We start from the raw sequence: 21,847 nt of genomic DNA, 5'->3' as shown, positions 1-21,847 counted from the left end.
TTGTTCGAAAGTGAGTTATTTTGTCGAAGCATTTTTATCGTGGTAATGCCAAGAAGTAGAACTTACATGTATACATGCATGCATTCATTTCAACTGGAGGCTATATTTCCCCCTATTCATAATCTGCTACGTTTTTCTTTAAATTATGACATGATCGAAAAAGGTAAGTACCGTCTTTTTAATAAAACAATGATGCGATTGCAATCCATTCAGTCCGTCCACACCCGTTGCTCATGTGGCGTATTTGACAAAATTGATATGATATTCTTCGAATGACGGTACATCAAATTACATGTTCCTTAAAACTTTACAGTATTTTGCATTTGTTTCAGTACATCTACAATTTGTATTTAAGCTCACAGTATTTTATACAAGTGAAAAAAAAACATATGATATAGCATAGAAAGATAATGATTAATATGGAAACATAGATATTATGTTCCTTTAATCATATTTAAATGTATTTGAATGCGGACAATTACATTTGCTTTTTATGTTATGGACTTAGTGTATCGTAATGGCATTTGTGGTGAGCCTGACAGTCATGAGATAGACTAGTACTTGTTCTGCAGATCATCGAATCGTATCGCTGTTATTGACAAAATGTGCGAAATCGGTGTTATAATTTCGTCACTTTTTGGCCTATGCAGTTCGAATAGAATATAAGTGATAACCATACAATCTTGACATGATTTCCTTTACCTTATGTAAAACAAGTGTAAAGAGTTATTTAAATATAGTATGAAACGCTTGGACATGCATGAGCGGATTATGAAATTCACGCATGCGCGTTACTCTCAACCCTCGTGACAGCTAAATCGGTTATACCTCAAGTGAGTTCAACAAATATAAAAAATGCAGTTTTCATTTGAGGCTCGTTCTAAGAAAACTGGACTTAATACAAGTGCGTAAAGTGTCGTCCAAGATTAGCCTGTGCAATCACCACAGGCTATTCAGGAGTTACACTTTCCGCCTAAACTGGATTTTTGTGAAAAAAAGATAATTACTTTAAATTTAAAAAAATCCCATAAAAGCGGGAAGTGTAGTTCCACAGGCTTATCACAGGCGGGAAGTTACACAGGCTTATCTGAAACGACCCTTGCATTTAGCCCCGTTTTCCAAAAGAGTGGCTAATTAACTTCATCCGCTAAAATACTGAAGGACTATTATAGTGGAAATGTGCATAGAATAATATATGTACATGTATTGGTTATCATAGAGTTTTATTTTTACATGAAACAAAACATGAGACATTACAATCGCCACAGTGTATATGGTTTACAATGGAAACGTATGATATTGATAACATGAAAATACCGACATGTACGAGTCGAATAAAAGGAAATATGCCAAAGGCAATATGCCAAAGGCAACTTGAAACACATATTATAAATGCAGTACATATTGTTGACTTTTCCACCATTTAATTTCTAACATTTCAATTCGTTCTAACCACAATGTTTGTTTATGTATTAAGGGACAATCTGGTTTTTACAAAAACAACACAGCAGTTAAAAAGGTTCTATACATTTGAGTTGAATTGCATATGGACCGTGCTCTGTTAAATATGGCGTTTAATGCACGTGCGTAAAGTGACGTCCCAGATTCCGCACTGGTTAACCACGGACGACACTTGCCGCTGTTATGATATTTTTCGCTTAAAAGTCTCATCTTTGCAAAAATATAGTTTATGCGAAAAGTGTCGTCCCTGATTAGCCTGTGCGGACTTCACAGGCTAATCTGGGACGACACTTTACGCACGAGCATTAAACCCCATTTTCACAGAGCGCGGCTCGTATATGCATATACGCGTTATACTTACAGCTCAGGCTTTTATGTTTACACCTAGAAGATTAACTCAGAATAAATTATAATAACTTAATGTAAGTAATTATCCTGAAACAAAAATTGAAGAAATAAATAACTTATTTGTGGATTTCAAAACAGTGAGCACTCCAGAAATGCCCACATAAATACATTTTACGGCGTTAACACCAATGCAACTTAATGTATGGACAAACATTTCGTAAAAACTAAAAGACAATTTTCATTTATTGCCTACGTCAAATCTACATTAATTCAGTTTCAATTTACACTTAAAATTTATAATTCTAATGCAAAATTACATTTAAATTTGTGTGTACGAAAACGTTGTGTATCACAAGGAAATACAATTAATTAATAAAACCTAAAATAATACAGAGCATGCGCAAAAATCTATCTTATCTACGACATATTACACGATTCAAACTTAACTGTCCGATATTTGAGATGCAATTTAAAATACTCATACGCAAATTCGGACGTACGTCTAGTACCGCACATATAGTACAGTCGAATCTAAAGGCTTCCGAAATTTGACGTAGATTGCCGATCAGTCACGATCCACAGACGGTTTTCGCGTGATTGTTAGTAGGCGGAGTAGAACGTGTCTGGGGCGATTCTACGACAAAGGAACACTGAGAAAACAAGTCCGATGAGCTGAAATAAAACAAGGTGAGCATGAATACAGCGCTTAAATAAAAGCAATAAATCGCAAATTATTTCCCTTTAATGATTTTTTTTTTCGTAATGCAAAGTTTTCAATTGACATAAATTTGACAATAATAAATAAAGACAAATGCTATTAGATTTGTATATTTCCTGCTGTTTAACCAAAGCGAGTTAATCGAAAGTATATCAAGTATGATAAGAATCTGAAAACAAGGGAAACAACGTGTAGGCACGTTACAAAATATAACAAAAAACGAGCGTTTTATTTGAAACCGGAAAATATGTAAGATTCGGTCTTGGCAAACCGGACTTAATGCATGTGCGTACAGTGTCGTCCCTGAATAATTCGGGATTACAATATCTGTCTAGATTGGATTTTTGTTGCGCAGAAGTGACTTTCCTTAAAACGAAAGATTTCAGTAAAGTGTAAAAGTCTCGTCCCTGATTAGCCTGCGAGGACTGCACATGCTACTCCGAGACGATATTTACGCACATGCATTAACCCTTTGAGCGCTGGAACCGGAATTTTAAAGGCCTTTGCAAACAGTTTGGATCCAGATGAGACGACACAGAACGTGGCGTCTCATCAGGATCCAAACTGTTTGCTATTCTGATAGTGTTCTTTGAAAAAAATCGAAGAAAATGCTAATTTTAGAAATTCAGCAGAAGACATTTTAGCAGACGACAAATTTCCCGGCATTCAAAGGGTTAAGCCCCTTTTTTTACCAGAGTGAGCCTCAAATGTATGTACTAACCATGACGACGACCCCTGCAATGGCGGACACCCCTATGATGACGGCGTGAGTCTCGACGTACTGCACGAGCTCGTCATAGCAACCCTGGAAACATCAACAAAAAGAATTGCAGGATTTAATATAGCAAGTTTATTCTAACGTATTACGCGCAATATGTCATTGCTAAATTGCCAATGTAGGTAAGCGACTCGAAATAAATTAGTCTTGAAATAGTGAGTAAAGTTTGCGATGTAATTGTTAACATTGTCAAGTCATTCTAGGAACGAGTTCATTTTAAGGTTTAATTCGTATAATATGAAGTTCCAAATAGTTGTGATATACATATGAACATGAAGTTTAATAGCGGTTTTTTTTTTCTTTCCTTAATACGCTTTCTTTTCAAGTATTTCTAGTAGAGGAGTATAAGAAGCTATTGCATACTTATATCAAAGTAGAATTTCTTAATGCTGTGTAACACCTGTCAATATAAGTTTTCCTTCTTAACTAAATAATCATGTCGCATTAAGATTAATCGTAATGCTTTCTATTGCGGCCGATTTCTGTCATGTTTTATCGTTCTATCGTGTTGGCAGGTTTGAATTCACCAGCAGGTCAGCTCGAAAGGACGGAAAATATACCCACAATAACGACAAAAAGCGCATCAATTGGACACTTATTTCATTTGTCGAACCGAATTCTGTTATAGCGGGTAAATTTGTTTGCGACCTTGAAATTTGCAAACACGCCAACTCGAAAAACGAAACATAACGCGCTACTACGACAAAATGCTTCAAATACGACGGTTATCACGTGTTTCGTGTTTGTCTTTATGGCGTGGTCTCGTGTTGGTCTTGTTCATTGTCAACAATTCAACCATCGTGAATAAAAATGATGGATATGATTTATAAAGTAACTAGTAACATAAAATAAATGTAGCACAACTACTTTCAAATCAACATAATGTAACCTCCGCCGCACATACCCGGATGTAGAGATGTGGGTTGGTGTTCATGGTAGCGGTGAAGGGCGGGCCGTGGGCCGGAAGTCCGTTGTAGTCCGTGATCCCCGTGCATATGTTAATGTCCCCATCCGGGTTGCAGCAACTCTGGGGTACATACGGTTTGCCTGGGAGAGGGGCGGAGAGGTGGGTTAGGGGTGTGTGGGACAAAGATAGTACATGTACACGGGTTTTGTGAAACACTCAACAAAATAGTTTAAAACGCATCAATCGGACAGTGTTGTGTATTGCGCACACCATATGAAAAGCTTCGTGATTTCTTCTTGGATAAGAATTTCAATTGAAATATATTACTAGTATATGATTTTCTTTTTTTCCATCTTGTTTTCTTTATTCCAGAGCTTGGATATTTGGCGAATGATAAATGCAGTCATTGACACATAGTTGCTATTCCGATGGCATGTTACACATAATTAAAGTGAGAGATACGTTCCAGAAAACCTCACTTTTAAACCATAATCATCGGTCATAAATTCTAAATTTTTATTTCAATTTTTTTTTTGTATTAACATAATATCTATAGTTCATTTTGATGGGTGGATGGGCTTTCAGAACATGAGAATTCGAAGGCCATGAAGGCTACATACCAGTCTCAAAGCCCTTGTACCAAGCAGAATGTCTATAAATAGCCCAAGACGTCGTGCTGTTGATGTTCCCGGTTACGCCACAACATTTTAGCTGCAAATAAATACGAACATTTAATTTACATACAATTGTACAGAAACATTTGTTTCCCATTTGAGTGCGACCGACACAAACTTTATGAGAAATCAGGACATCACCATCACTTTCTTTCATGCTTTATGTAATACTATACATACCATTCAGATTAATCTTGATAGAAGTGAGTTTATTATACACGCCTAAAATATATGTTTGAACTGTGTGTAATGTTATTATCACGTGATATCACGTGTATCTCGCAATAAGTGTCAAATTTACAACGAGGCTTTGGGAGTGTCTCACGCAATACAAATATTCTCCCTGAAAACACCTTCATGTTAATTAATAAGTTATCGTGTGCAAGTAAATTATATATCCGACACGTAAAGCACATAAAACAGAAGCACGCTCTGCACGTGATTCCCGTGTTAGTCTAGGTATGTATACCTCGCGCTGAAGCCAGTTCCAGAAGTCTGTGATGACGCGGTTATCAGAGTGATGTACGAGGTCCACGCCGTACTTCTTGATGAGGACGACCTCCATCGAGTGAATCACGTCACCTTCCATCTACACACGGTAGGCAGCATAATGGATATTAGTAGCGCTCTGTGAGAGAGGGGCTTAATGCATGCGCGTATAGTGTCGCACAGGCTAATCAGGAACGACACTTTCCACTTGTATGGAATTTTTCGTTCAAAGGAAGTCTCTTCTTAACAACAATCCAGTCTAAGAAGATAGTGTCGTCCCTGTTTACCTTGTGGGGACTGGAAAGTGTCGTCCCTGTTTACCTTGTGGGGACTGGAAAGTGTCGTCCCTGTTTACCTTGTGGGGACTGGAAAGTGTCGTCCCTGTTTACCTTGTGGGGACTGGAAAGTGTCGTCCCTGTTTACCTTGTGGGGACTGGAAAGTGTCGTCCCTGTTTACCTTGTGGGGACTGGAAAGTGTCGTCCCTGTTTACCTTGTGGGGACAGCATTTACGCGCATGCAGTAACCCCCGTTTTCCCAGGCTCATTAATTAAACGCGTGACAGTATTGTCAATAAAATGAGTTTTAGTGCCACACCTAATTATTGTAGGTCACTAATATTATAATATTATGTTTTAGTTGACATGCATTAATCGTGCAAAACACGCATACAAAAAACGTTTGCAGATTGTGTTACTACAGTATATTGTGGGTCTTTTGAGAAAAAACAAACAATAACGATAAAAAAATGGGGTCAAATACAAAAAATATTTAAACGACAATTTTTGCATGTACCTCGCTTTTTGAAAACGGCGTTTAATGCATGTGCATAGCATGTCGTCCACGATTAGCACGCAAATTATTTATTATATTATGGCAGTTCAACGTATCTGATCGTGTGTAGCAAGCGAGATCGAAAAGTTAGTGGAATACAACAATAAGGTCGAAAAAACATTAGGCTCACTCGGGTAAGTATTAACAAACCACTGATTCACGCCTATCGCCCTGCACGCCACCACGTACCTTGCCTCTGAAGACGAAGACGATGATGGCCGCCGCTACCAGCACAAGCACCAACACGGACAGAGAGAATATGAACTAAAACAGCGAGTGTAAACATGATATATTGAGTCTTGCTCAGGGATAACGGGTTTCAACGCATGCGCTGAAATGTCGTCCCATATAAGCCGATGCCGCCCGCACAGGCAAATCAGGGACGACACTTCCCGCAAGGAACTGGATTTTCGCTAAGAAATTACTTCCTTTAAACGAAAAAATTCCATAAACAGGAAATGAATAAATAAATGATTAAAACTTATACGCGAATGTTTGGATGACAGATTGAGTTTGTTTTTTGAGAATTTGCGATGGACCTATTTATTGCAGGTATAAGTGAATGAGTGATTAACCGATTAAATTAGTGAGTGAGTGAGTGAGTGAGTGAGTGAGATAATGCGTTAGTGAGTTAAATCTTCAGTGAATGTTTGAGTGAATTCTTGAAAGAGTGAGTCAGTCAGTCAGTAAGTGTGTTAGTCAGTGAGTGAATGTGTGAGATAATGCGTGAGAAATGCGTGAGTAAGTGAATGATTGAGAGAGTGAGTGAGTGAGTGAGTGAGTGAGTGTCTGGGAACAAATGTGACCATTTACAGACTTTACATGAAATACTTATTTAATAACATCGTCAATTAGTTTCGTTTAATTTGTGAAAGTTTGCGAATAGGTTGGGTTTACTTACAGATCCCAGTAACCACCGGCTTTCTCGTAGAACGCCGCAGCAGCCGCACATGGAGATGACGAGCAGAACGCCGCCGGTGGCGATGAGCGCGTACGCCGCTATAAGGTACAACTCCGTGCCGAGCACTTCCGACACCTGCTTGGCGCCATAGTCGGAGCCCAGGATGTAAATACCCAGACCCAGAAGGCCACCGCCCGCCAGCTGTGAGAAAAGCGTACGTTAGTGTACATGGACCTATGTTAGTGTACACGGGCATACGTTAGTGTACATGGGCAATGTGGGAAATACATTAGTGTATATGTGCATACGTTAGTGTATATGGGAATACATTAGTTTATATTTGCACAAGTTAGTGTATATGGGAATACATTAGTGTATATGGGAATACATTAGTGTATATGGACATACGCTAATGTATACGGGTATACGTAAGTGTAGATGGGCAAACGTTAGCGTATGGGGGCATACGTTAGTGCATATGGGAATACGTTAGTGTAAACGGGAATACATTAGTGTATATGGGCATACGTGAGTGTATATGGGGATACGTTAGTGTATATGTGAATACATTAGTGTATATGTGCATACGTTAGTGTATATAGGAATACATCAGTGTATATGGGAATACGTTAGTGTATATGGGAATACATTGGTGTATATGGGAATACATTAGTGAATATGGGCATACGTTAATGTATACGGGTATACGTAAGTGTAGATGGGCAAACGTTAGCGTATGTGGGCATGCGTTAGTGTATATGGAAATACGTAAGTGTATATGGGAATACATTTGTGTATATGGGAGTGCTTTAGTGTATATGGGACTTCGTTAGTGTATATTGGAATACGTTAGTGTATATGGGAATACGTTAGTGTATATGGGAATACGTTAGTGTGTATAGGAATACGTTATTGTATATGGGAATACGTTAGTGTATATGGGAATACGTTAGTGTATATGGGAATACGTTAGTGTGTATATGAATACTTTAGTGTATATGGGAATAAATAAGTATATATGGGAACACGTTAGTGAATATGGAAATATATTAGTGTATATGGGAATACGTTAGTGTATATGGGACTTCGTTAGTGTATATGGGAATACATAATTGTATGTGGGAATACGTTAGTGTGTATGGGACTTCGTAAGTGTATATGGGTATACATTACTGTATATGGGACTTCGTTAGTGTATATGGGAATACGTTAGTGTATATGGGAAACGTAAGTGTAAATGAGCATAAGTTAGTGTATATGTGACTACATTAGTGTATATGAGAATACGTTAGTGTATATGGGAATACGTTAGTGTATATGGGAAAACGTTAGTGTATATTTTTAATTATTAACATAAGTCATTCATCTATACTATCCATGTTTATACTTTAAACAATTTAACTCTTTTTATTTTCGTGATCTTTACACTATTTTGCACTATTTTGATGTAAGTTTATGACTACACCTATAACATGTCAACTCAGTGACTCGTAAGCCATTTATATGGTTGGGTAGTACAATGTTTTTGTAAATATTTTTGCTTATTATAATATTGATCGTATTATTGCTGTTAATACCAATGATTATTTATGTACTATGCGTCACTTTAATAAAATATACAACATATGGACATATGTTAGTGTATATGAGCATACGTTAGTGTTTGTGGAAATACGTTAGTGTATATGGGAATACATTAGTGTATGTGGGCATACGTTAGTGTATATGTGACTACGTTAGTGTATATGAGAATACGTCAGTGTATATGTGCTTACGTTAGTGTATATTGGAAAACATAAGTGTATATGGACATACGCTAGTGTATATGGGACTTCGTTAGTGTATATGGGAATACGTTAGTGTATACGGGAATACATTAGTGTATATGGGCATACGTGAGTGTATGTGGGCATACGTTAGTGCATATGGGCATACGTTTGTGTATGTGAGCATACGTTAAGGTATATGGAAAAACGTTAGTGTATATGGGCAAACGTTAGTGTATGCGAGCAAACGTTTGTGTATGGACATACGTTAGTGTATATGAGCATACGTAGTGTATATAAGCATACGTTAGTGTATATGAGCATACGTTAATTTATATGAGCATACGTTAGTGTATATGTGACTACGTAAGTGTATATGGGAATACGTTAGTGTATATGGACATACGTTAATGTATATGGGAATGCGTTAGTGTATGTGAGCATACGTTAGTGTATATGTGACTATGTTAGTGTTTATGTGACTACGTTAGTGTATATGTGACTACGTTGGTGTATATGGGAATACGTTAGTGTATTATGAACTAACGTTAATGTATATGGACATACGGTAATGTATATGGACATACGTTAGTGAATATGAGCAAACGTTAGTGTATATGTGACTACGTTAGTGTATATGGGAATACGTTAGTGTATATGAATATACGTTAATGTATATGGGAATACGTTATTGTATGTGAGCATACGTTAGTGTATATGTGACTACGTTAGTGTATATGTGACTATGTTAGTGTATATGGGAATACGTTAGTGTATATGGGCATACGTTAGTGTATATGGGAATGCGTTAGTGTATATGGGCATACGTTTGTGTATATGGAAAAAACGTTAGTGTATATTGACATATGTTAGTGTATATGCGACTACATTAGTGTATATATGACTACGTTAGTGTATATAGGCATACGTTATTGTATATGGGCATACGTTAGTGTAGATTGGCATGCGTTAGTGTATATGGGCAACCGTTGGTGTATATGGTCATACATTAGTGTATATGGGCATACGTTATTGTATATGGGCATACGTTAGTGTATATGGGCATACGTTAGTGTATATGGGCAACCGTTAGTGTATATGGTCATACATTAGTGTATATGGGCATACGTTATTGTGTATAGGCATACGTTTGTGTATATGGACATACGTTAGTGAATATGGACAGACGTTAGTGTACGTGGGCATACGTTAGTGAATATGGCGATACGTTAGTGTACATGGAAGTTAGTGTATATTGACATACGTTAGTGTATATGGACATACGTAAGTGTACATGGACATACGTTAGTGTATATGGACATATGTTAGTGTATATGGCCATACATTAGTGTACATGGACATACGTTAGTGTATTTGGACATACGTTAGTGTATATGGTCATACATTAGTGTACATGGACATACGTTAGTGTATATGGGCATGTGTTAGTGTATATGGGCATGTGTTAGTGTACATTTGCGTTTGAGTCAAAAGGACGTTACCGCAAGTGGCATATAGTAAAAAACATAAAGACGCGTATGAGAATGGGTTTATTTGTACTACATTAAATGCCGATATATTCTGATCTAAGCGAAAAATGCAAATTAAATATAAATGGTTTTAGTCACAAAACTGGGATGTATCAATCATGAGGTGACTTTTTATCTGACCGCCTAACTCATGCTAATATTTTCCATATCGTTCTGAGTCTTTTACAGTCAGCACATTCCAAAATAAAAAAGGAAATTTTACCACACGTAGTGTATATAATAGATAAATCGTGTTACTTACAAATACTATGAATGAGAACAGCAGGTTTGCATATTTCAGGAATTGGTGACAACCCGTGCTGATCTTGTTGCGACCTGAAATCAATCATACATCGTACACAAAACAACATCAACCATACATCGTACACAATACAACATCAACCATACATCGTACACAATACAACATCAACCATACATCGTACACAATACAACATCAACCATACATCGTACACAAAACAACATCAACCATACATCGTACACAATACAACATCAATCATACATCGTACACAATACAACATCAACCATACATCGTACACAATACAGCATCAACCATACATCGTACACAATACAACATCAACCATACATCGTACACAATACAACATCAACCATACATCGTACACAATACACATGAAACAAAAATTTGTTTACAAAAATTAACACTTTCACGAAAATTCTTGTGCGGGCATTAAGTTTACTACAATGTAGTTTAATATACAGATGAAAAAAAGATGATGATCATTGCATTTTATGATACATTTAAATGACTGGCGGCGCATAATACATATTATGTCACATTATTCCGCTTTTAGTGTGATATAATATGAGTCGCGTTCTGAAAAAACTTGGCACCATGCATGTGCGTGAAGTGTCGTCCCAGATTAGCCTGTGCAGTCCGCACAGGCTAATCAGGGACGACACTTTCCGCCTAAATTTAATTTTTGCTAAGAAGAGACTTTATTTTAACGAAAACTGTCATAAAAGCGGAAAGTGTCGTCCCTGATTAGCCTGTGCGGACTGCACTTACTCTGGGACGACACTTTGCGCACATGCTTTAAACCCCATTTTCACAGAGCACGGTCCATATGGTGTAATTGAGCATCGCTCAGGGGAAAACCGGAATTAATGCATGCGCGAAACGCGTTGTCTAATATAAGCATATGTAGCCAGCACAGGCTAATCAGGGACTACACTAAACTGGAATTTCGTTAATATGAGACTTTGTTAAAACACAAAATCCCTAAAAGCGGAAACAGTCGTCCCTGATAGCAAAGGCTTATCTGGGACGACACTTAACGTACATGCATTAAGCCCCGTTTTCCCGGAGCGAGACTCAATAAATTGCTGTACAGCGAAAGGAAATCAAACTAATACGAGCATAAGTCAACCACGTCTTGGGCAACATATTGTTTTATAATAAGATTTTAAATAAAGAAATGTGCCAAGTTAGTACAAGTATATAGTAAGTCCACTATACAATGTATGACTAAGTAAGTCGTACATTTCGCTTTTGTTAATTTTTACAAATTTAATGCCTCTCTTAAAGTCAAAAATACTATTATACCGGTATGCATAGTATACATTAAAAATACTATTTATATAAAAAGTGTCTGACTTGAAGTTCGTATGTGTGAATGTATTTTTTGTATTATTCTGTATGGTATTTAATATCCCAATATTATATATTTATAATATATGAACAGTGGAAATAAAGAGTATATGTGTTATATTTTTATTATAAAATAATGTACAACTCACGTGTCATTGTATCCAGACGATTAAGTGATCTCAACGTACAAAATACACCGTATAGTTTAATATTTAAACAAGCACTAATTAAACAGGTATTGCACACTCTCACTGTTCGATCAAACACAACATTTAATGATAAATTAAAACTTAAAACGCGGAAGAACACTTTTAATTGCCTTACCCCGGGGCGTTTAGGGCAGTGGTGAATATTTTGAAGCATGACCGTTAACGAAGTACGTCAACGAAACACGTGAAACCATTTGTCGAGATGATGATACGATAACAAACGCTAACACCTAAATGGCACATGTACGCAATTTATTTTGCGTTGACCGTATATTGAATTTAATAGAAGATTTGTCAAGATATTACGTATAAATGAGGAGCGGACTTACTAAAATTTATGACATACCGGTATACGCTATTGTTAACCTCTTTGATGTGACATATCTGCGAGAAATGTGTCACTCACATAGAAACATAAAGGTAAATCCCTAAAGGGAAATTTAACTTCAATTAATTTTACTATATAGAAACAGGGACTGACCGACACACTACCCTATTCGCTGACAGACAGACTGCCGCACGAACGGATATTAAATCTCAACTATCAGGGATTAAACACAACAGTAACACGTGAATCAATCAAATTCATAACTTCATAGTATTTGACTGTTTTCGTACGCCATTTTGTTGTTATTGCATTACAAAAGAAACGGAATGGATCTGTATGATCAAGCCGCGTCTTTCGAAAAGAGGTCTAATGTGATGCGGCAAGCGTACCTACGGATCCGCTTACGCGTCCGCGTAATTAGCTGAGGAGTTTTGCTGTCCGCTAATGAGACCACGAAACCTTGCGTAACTTTATGGCGGACAAGATCGCTCCTGACCGGACTGTACGATTGCTCAGTTTGTCTGGAGCTACCTGATCGCATATGGTCTTAGAACCATTTTAACATGACGCGATGCATATATAGAATATTCAACCAATTTAAATTTAAGCTGAACATTTTTGTTTCGAAACAAAATGTATCTGCCCTAATATAAAAAAAATATCCAGGATGATCACTAAACACTGTTTGGGCTTTTGAACTTTAAAGGCAATCGGAGTCTATTGAAATAGGAGTTATGTAATATCTTTGACCAACAACAGAGAATCCCCGTAGGACGGAGGGCAAGAAGAAGAATGATGGTAAATTATATGTTGGTTACTATAGGAGAAACTAATGGACCTTACAGCCAACATATGTTTGTTTGACGTGGTACTACATCAAAATAAAAGTAAATAGTGAACTTAACAGGTCGCCGTGGCGAAATGGATATGGTGTCCGCCTAGCGACCGCGAGGTCACGGGTTCGATCCCCTCTGTGGGAGCGTTCTTTAGGTTCCACAACAGACATCAAGTACTGGTTGTAGTCACAGGAAGCGGAGCGTTTCAAATTAGCTTTCGATGCAATCGAGCTAAAATATACAGGTTTAAACTAAAGTAAATAGTGTTCTTCAAGGAATGAAAACGCGAATAATATTCACAACATGTCGAAAATATCAGGCATCTATTGTTGGTTGATGAGCGTTATCCAAAAAAAGACATTGAATAAAAAATATCAGAATATTGAAATACATTTTATTTATAGGTTATTAGACATTTCACTGTACAATACGGAGATATATCATCTATTGTACAGTTTAAACGTCTAACAAGCTGCTTATTCTATATCCCCTTTTTCAGCTCTTTGTTTCATTTTAATTTTGATTTTAAAATTCTTTAATTGCATGGGAAGAGGACAATTACAACGAGGGAGGCATGTTATAGGGGAGATAACCCTGGGTTATGGTTAGGTTAGGGTTAGTGTTAGGGGTCGGGTTAGGGTATGGGTTAAGGCTAACCCTAACCCAAACCCGACCCCTAACACTAACGCTACCCCTTACCCTAACCCTCTAACCCCCCCCCCCCCCCCCCCCCATGCGCATTACATAACCATGCCTCGCTTGTTGTCGTTGTCCGCTTCCCTTAATTCCATCTATGCTATTTTCAAGACAAGCGCCCGTGTGAATCGATTATTTTACATTCGGATACTTTTTCTCGGTAACGGCTGTTATCGTTATAAAAAAATGCTTACCGCACTTGTACTCAACTGTCCAATATGGAAACGAGAGCGCCGATGGCGTTAAAAGCATAGGTGCAAGATACAGGAAAGAATGGCGTCACGTGGTATAATGTAGTTCGATTTCGCCATCCGCGAATTTCTCAAATCAATAATTTCAAACAATTACCGACTATTTAAATAGATAATCTTTCCATTTACATCAGTGTTTGAAACGCTTATGAAAAATAATTACCCAAGCCTTTCAAAATTTAAGCACGGACAGATCTGTATCGATTCTTTTCTCTATTCTTTTCACAAATAAAAATAGACGCTACCCTATTCGTCTGCGTCAAGAATTTGTCGTAAAACTTGTGGTAAGCGTTAGATGCAGACGTGCACAACAGATTGAGTTCTGAATACAGATTTCTGAATGCAGATTTTTATAGAAACTCCTCACAGCAGTTACTTCCCTTGCTTCGCCCGGTCAGTAACTTCTAGTATAAGGGAGGCCACTGCGTAGGAGATTGAGATTTATAGTGCAGATAGAATTGTTTTACGAACGAAATTTGTTTTAGGTTATAAGAAGATTTTTTGACATAAAACGGTCTTAGAAAAATTCACTAAAAACGGTGTCAGCAATATTCTTGGAAGAAAACGTTAGAAAAACGTTTCCAAAAAAAAATTGTAAGAATGACCATATACTAAATTAAATAGATATTTCGTCTGATTTTTGATCAGGTAAGGCTTCATAAAGGGCAACCGATGGATGTGGATTTTCAAAATGTGGTATATACCATAAGCATAGGTGCGTAAACGCACCTATGCTAAAAATACAGACTTTTTGGATCCAATACTGGAATATATTGGACTGTCACGTGTTATATATGAAAAATGCCGATTGGATCAATTTATTGGAAATAGAATAAAAATAAATATTGGACGCCTTTTTAAAGTAATAAAATTGAAAAATATTTGAATAAACCAATAAACAAATGGTGGAAAAAAATATTGAAAGATATTTAGAAACTAAATCGAAGGTCTTGAATTCGATCCCACCCCGGCAGTATGACTTGTTTGGGGATCGGCCATGAAATTATATCGTGTACATTATTTCCCTAACCCTTGTTCGATCAGTACATTTGAACAAAGTGAAACGTGATTGACTTGCCTCGTTACATTTCTGATATACGTTTGAATACGGCGAAACTCAACAACACGCGCACAAAAACAGAAAATACAACATATATAAATGCAATATCTGATGTAGACGTATGATTCTGTGCAAATTAACCCATTTATGCCCAGTGGACTCTCCCATCCTTCATTATGCGGCGTCTCATCTGGGTCTACGCTGTTTGCAATGTCCTTTTTTCAGGACGCTAGGCATGAATGGGTTAAAGTAGAGTGCTAGTCGAGATGCTAAAAATATACTGTTACGAGTATAAGAGCACTGTGCATCGAGGTAATAAGCTAACCTCTCCTTAATACTCTAGCGCTCATGCGAACGATTTGAGATACGTTTGGATAAGATTTGTGCTGGTTGTTAGGCAAACATATTCGTTTATATTTCATAAATAAAATGACAGGCCCTGTTCCTTTGCAACCACTGTCCTTTATGTTTAGAAAACCCAAGCGACGGCAAATAACTCGCCCTGTCATGTAGACGCTTTCAAGCACATAGATCCACTAAAATGAATATCAGTCACAAAGAACAGCTGAAAATTCAGTCATAAAGACCCACTCAAGAACAAATCCTCAAAACTGATTCAAAATTCAACCGCAGTCTAACTCAATAGCCAATCACAAATTCAAAAGTCAATCGGAAATACAGGTGCAATGTCTCCGGGCGAGGGTGGGGGGGGGGGGGTGGGGGCGGGGTCGTGAAACTTATTCAAGATTCAATCCCAAAGAATAACTAGAAATCAATAACAAAGGCTAGCTTAGATTTTTATCTTATACTTTCTCGATCACTCAAGATGTCTACTTCGTACTCACAGATTTTGTAACAAATATAACCATAGTAACTGACTAACACAAGATAAATGTATTAAAAACAAATGTTACCTACGTAGATGTAAACTTACTGCTGATTGACCAGGCGATACGTGTCAATCAATACAATACCCTTTATTCAGGGGGGGGGGGGAGGGGCATGCGTATACGGGAGCTTACCGCGTTTAAGCGAGGTTGGCTGGAACAAAACTTCCAAGATGGTGTCGTTTTCGTGTTTTTCGTGAAGGATTAGCGGATATTTTCACCCGGTAAGCCAGTTTATATTTATATTTCTTTTAAATGAATAAGTTCTTTCGGCTCTACGGTGTTTGTGCTCCCCTCGGTTTTTGTGTTTCAATACCGTAAACGTCGGAATAAAAAAGTTATTGAAGCAAAACCGTCGTCAAATTTGTTGTTTAATTTCTTGACCTTCGAGATGTTGGATGTTCGAATATCATTTTCTCTCACAAATAAACAGTATGTGTGCATGTTTACATTAAAATATAACATAAATCACGAGTATTGTATTATCTTGACGCGCGTGTATGTCTATGAAATCATTTAATGCCGAATTATAACGGTTTAACCCCCTTTTTAGAACTTAACTTCCTTTTAAGCACAGTTTGGGACCTGACTTCCAAATGACAAACAGCTCTTTCATGTGTGCAAGAGATTATGACACGAAATACCTACCATCTATAATAAAGTTTATATGTGTACTTCAATATTTCGTTTTTTAGCATTTTATGTGGTGCAATATAAGTGTTTTCTTAATCATTTTACTGTAGAATTATAAAAATGCAGTACAAAAAACCTGCCGACCAACTGAATCAATTCACCTTTTTTAAAGAAGATGGGTTGTGGGGTGGCTGATGTACGAGATAATATAATGTTTATCAGCCCCTTTAGTAATATTTTAATTAATCAAATGTATTTTATGACGTGTCGATCTTATTCTGATATTAAATTTTCTTTGACCATTATTTCATTGTCTTTTCAGATGATGAAGGTTAAAGGGCGATAATAAGTGCATCTTTCATTGCAGTATATGTAATTAGGAATTTAAAATAAGCGGAGGACTGGGATAGCATGCCCCATTCATGGACCACATGAGGTTAAATGTAGAATATGCAAGAAAGAGTCCTTCAACCGGACTAAAACATCAAATAAAACAAACGAACCAAACAAAAAATGTACAGCTGATGTAGTGTTCTTTGTTTTATTTAATTATTTCTACATAGACAAGTCTGACATATAATTGCTATGAGTGCTACTTAATTACACGTTTTGTTCCGTATATGTCATGATGCTAGTTTCTCACTTTTTTATGAAAATAAACCATTATCTTTGTTACGTCATTTCTTCTTACGATGTCTCTGCATACATTTTCAATTGTATTCAGCACTTACATGATAAAAAAAGATTTGGGTCGGAATGAATTCGTTATGCATTTGACATATTAACATGACTTAAGATTAGAAGGCAATGTTAGGAACAAACGAAATAATCTTTATAAGTGTACCAATACTTTATTCCCTAAATACAACAGTCTTAAATAATATGTATTCACATCGGTTTAAAAGAGAAAAAATACATGTATATTTTGATCACTTCTACTGAAATCATATCGTGTATTGCATTTGCACAATTCTTTCTATCCACTACAAATTCGCTTTTGCGATTATAAGTTAATGACCAACTCAGAACAGGTTTAAAAGAAGGTCGTCCAAAATGTGTCATATAAAAGTCACATACATGTATCAGTATCGTTATGGTAAAACGCGTCAAATGTAATTGTATTAAAAAAAATAAACAATTAATATTTAAGTTTGCATATAAAAACATCCACCGATATGCATCTTCTAAGCAGGTGTGGGGTATTCCAAATTGCTTCATGTATTCCGAATCGCAATGATGGTAGTATTTTGTTACAGCAACCTTATATTAGTATCGAACCGGCTTTACCCTTTTCTGTTTTTCATTACACTTTTATTGCACGTATATGTGATTGTTTTGTGTGTTTAACTGGCGTGGTACTTCGACGTAATCTTTTATGTTTTATTGGTGGGTTTTATGTACCTTTCGCTTTCTAGAGCGGTACACACTTCGTTACGCCGTCTTTTTTAATCTGGCGTCTTGATTTCTGGAAATAGTAAGCATAGTATTCCGTTTAGTAAGCATAGTATTCCGTTTTAGGCATATTCAAACATAAGTATGTTCATATGTGTTAAAATAAACAGGTAAGAATTACACTGTGTTAATAATACCGTCGAATGTCTTATATTACACACACTAAATCTAAGCGTTAAGTATGCGATAAAACATATAATACTACAAATTAATAATATAACAATTAATAAAAAAAGATAACTCTTGATTTCCTAAAGTGAAAAATGTTTTCCAAAACATTCGCACCAATGCGGAATTCATTCACGACAGTTATTTCGCATAAAAACTTCTAGGAAAGAGCTGTTATCATTTGGAAGTCAGGTCCCCAAATGTGCTTCAAAGGAAGTTAAGTTCCAAAAAGGGGGGTTAAACCGCTATAATTCAGCATTAAATGAATTCATAGACATAAAAAGCGTCGATATAATAAAATAATCGTGATTTATGTTATATTTTACTGTAAACATGCTCAAATACTGTTTATTATGAGAGAAAATGATATTCGAACATCCAACATCTCGAAGGTCAAGAAATTGAACAACAAATTTGTCGACGGTTTTGCTTCGATAACTTGTTTATTCCGACGTTTACGGTATAGAAACAAAAAACCGAGGGGAGTACAAACACCGTAGAGCCGAAAGGGCTGATTTATTTAAAAGAGCTATAAATATAAACTGGCTTACCGGGTGAAAATATCCGCTACTCCTTCACGAAAACCACGAAAACGACGCCATCTTGGAAGTTTTGTTCCAGCTAACCTCACTTAAACGCGGTAAGCTCCCGTATACGCATGCCCCCGTTTATTTATTTATATTTAACGGTATTATCCATATGAATATCACGTGAATGTATCAGCCAATCAATTTACGTCAAAAATCTCGTACAAACAACCTACAACAAACAGAAAGTAGGCGCGATCCACGTTCGCCCACTGGTTCTGCGCAGCGGCCAGTTACCTGTTCTCAAGGAGCCGAGACCCAGCGTGTCCCTGCTGTCACCGCGTTCCAACCGCCGGCCTTTCCTCCCAAGGTTCCCGTACTCCTGTCGGCGGAGGCGGTCCAGCTTCACGCTGTCGTCGTCGGCGTAGTCTATCTGCGGCTGCAGGGGCTGATTGTGGCCGAAGTACAGGTAGAACTCGGGCTGGTAGGAGGCTCGGGTCGCGAACAACTTCATTTGCTTGTCCGGCCAGCTGAGGTAGGCGGCCATGTTAGGCCAGGTCTACAGAACGCTGTTCACACTCCAGAGTTTAGATGTTTAACTAAGAAAGCGCTATAGAACGGTGGTAATAATCCAATATGTAGACAGTGAACAGGTTGCTTTTGAAGTTCGGTGTGCCTCCTAAAAAAAACTTGATAAAATATATTCAAATTGATAGTTTTATCATAAGTGCTTCGTTCTTATCCAGTCTAGACACTGACAAACTAGTATTGTTTAGGTCAAGAATGCAATAAAGGAATAACACTTGATAAAATATGTTTTTAATTGAAAGTTGTTTTCTCTATTGTGTGTTTGCTCTACGATTTTCCGTTGTGGTCCCACATTAATTTGATGATTTGAGGGCGAACACTGGACCTCCGAAAAGTAGTGCCCGATTATCACAGCATTATGCAGTAGCAATACTCTTTAAACATCAACAAAAGTAATGGATTATATTTTTTTTTAATCATGTTTGTGCATGGTAAGATTTAGCAACGCTTTACGTATGTGTAGGATGGCCAAATGCGTGAATCACCGAAATACTGAAAGATTTCTCACATACAAAGAAAATATTTGGCAACCCATTATAATTATAATCGTTCATCCTTTTAACACCTAGTGCACTGATCGAGCGCAACGGAACATCTCAATTATTCAAATCACTGATTAATCCCATCTCTAGTGCGCTATTTCTCCATTTAATCCCTAAACATTTTCCCACAGCTGTTTTACCATACAACGTGAAACGTACACGCCTTCTGTGTCGATTTCAAAGACACAACTCCTAATTTCCTGTACGATATTAGAAAGCAAGTTAACTATATTTTCGCCTTATGAACTTCGAAATATAAATCGAGAAAATTCACTATTACAGAAAACTGTTCATGTTTGGGCTTATGTTGAACTAGATCAAAGCTTTATAGTGTATACATTGTTAAAATGTGCATACTTATGAATGATTCACAAAATATATGCGGATATTATTACAGCTGTCACACTTCCTACATCAGATATTATAGACGAGCACATATTGATCACAATCGTTCGTTTAATTTGTCCAATATTACATTCGTTATTTATTTTTTATTGAAAACATTTACTGAAAAAATCTTCAAAAATATAACATCGAAACAATTTATTTATAATCGACAGTCATAAATTAAGAATATATTAAAATAAAACAATGACATCTGTGTACGCAATAATGCAGAGTACGGCATTTTCTCAATTTCTTGTGGTTTTCCAATTGCTGTTTTGTGCACGAGGTATTTTAAGAAGCAAATAATCGATCATTAAACAACTATCGCCGTTGACTTAACATAGCCCTGTAAATACCTCATCAAAATGTATCGTTAACCCGAAGATTGCAAAACCACGTCATATTTAGGAAAGCATCTTTGAGTGCGTTTGTAAAATGAAATCTTTGAACTGGGCGGTCAGCCGATACAATTAGCTTGCGAGGTGATTCTGTTCATCGCATAATTGATGTACGATGGTTGATCATTGTTTTAGTCTCATAACAATTCTGTTGGTTTGGTTGGACATCAACCATCGAGCATTTGATGTATTTAAATCGACATATACTCTCTTTTGCTGCTATTAAATTTGAATTGTGATGCTGATATAAATTTGTATTTACATGTAAATGTTTCGTTTATATGTCTAAGCCATCTTTTTAGGGTTGAAGTTCCTTAAAACCAGGTTCAAACCCCAAATAAAAGCGTTGAATTGTCGTTCATTGTTGTCAATAACGTGATTTGTCCCATTATATAGCCATGGGTTCTTTGCCCTAATGTCAAGGACAGCATGCTATTTGTAGATTTCTATCATGTGGGTGTACCCAACGTCCCAATTTGTATAATTTTGAAGATTATGTAAACAAACGGCTTAATTTAACATACAAACACTCATCTCATTGATATCCCACATAAATGGTTTATAGGTTTCTAGTGAAATTGTGCACGTTCTTGAAGACTCGTGTCATAACTGATCCCGTTCACACCGGCGTTGACCTGTCGTGGCAATTATGGCTCAAGGGTCTATCTCAATGCATTCACATATCTATCAATAAATAGTTTTAATCATATCTCGTTGGGTTACTGTTAAGTGTTTGAGAACAAGTCTATATTTCTGACTGTGAAACGGTGCTGCACGCAGACCAAGTTTATGACGCATTGTTCAAAATCAAGTAAAAGAAAACTATGGGTTCTCCAGAAACAAACAACACTATCC

General features: G+C 36.8%; 1 protein-coding gene across 1 annotated transcript; it reads right to left on the bottom strand.

Moving 5' to 3' along the window:
• Positions 1-1,204: 1,204 nt before the first annotated feature.
• On the bottom strand, positions 1,205-19,974 carry LOC127862439 (tetraspanin-18-like). The gene is made up of 9 exons (XM_052401556.1): positions 19,375-19,974; positions 10,666-10,739; positions 7,109-7,309; positions 6,397-6,471; positions 5,356-5,475; positions 4,833-4,923; positions 4,210-4,352; positions 3,249-3,332; positions 1,205-2,481 (listed from the first exon to the last, which is right to left on the bottom strand). The coding sequence occupies exons 1-9, from the start codon at positions 19,622-19,624 to the stop codon at positions 2,410-2,412; spliced, it is 1,110 nt and encodes a 369-aa protein (XP_052257516.1). The 5' UTR covers positions 19,625-19,974; the 3' UTR covers positions 1,205-2,409.
• Between the last annotated feature and the right edge of the window lie 1,873 nt (positions 19,975-21,847).

This window comes from Dreissena polymorpha, chromosome 16, assembly GCF_020536995.1.
Source record: "Dreissena polymorpha isolate Duluth1 chromosome 16, UMN_Dpol_1.0, whole genome shotgun sequence".
NCBI lineage: Eukaryota > Metazoa > Mollusca > Bivalvia > Myida > Dreissenidae > Dreissena > Dreissena polymorpha.
The sequence above is the reverse complement of the archived record's forward strand: the minus strand, read 5'-3'. Positions and strand labels throughout refer to the sequence as shown.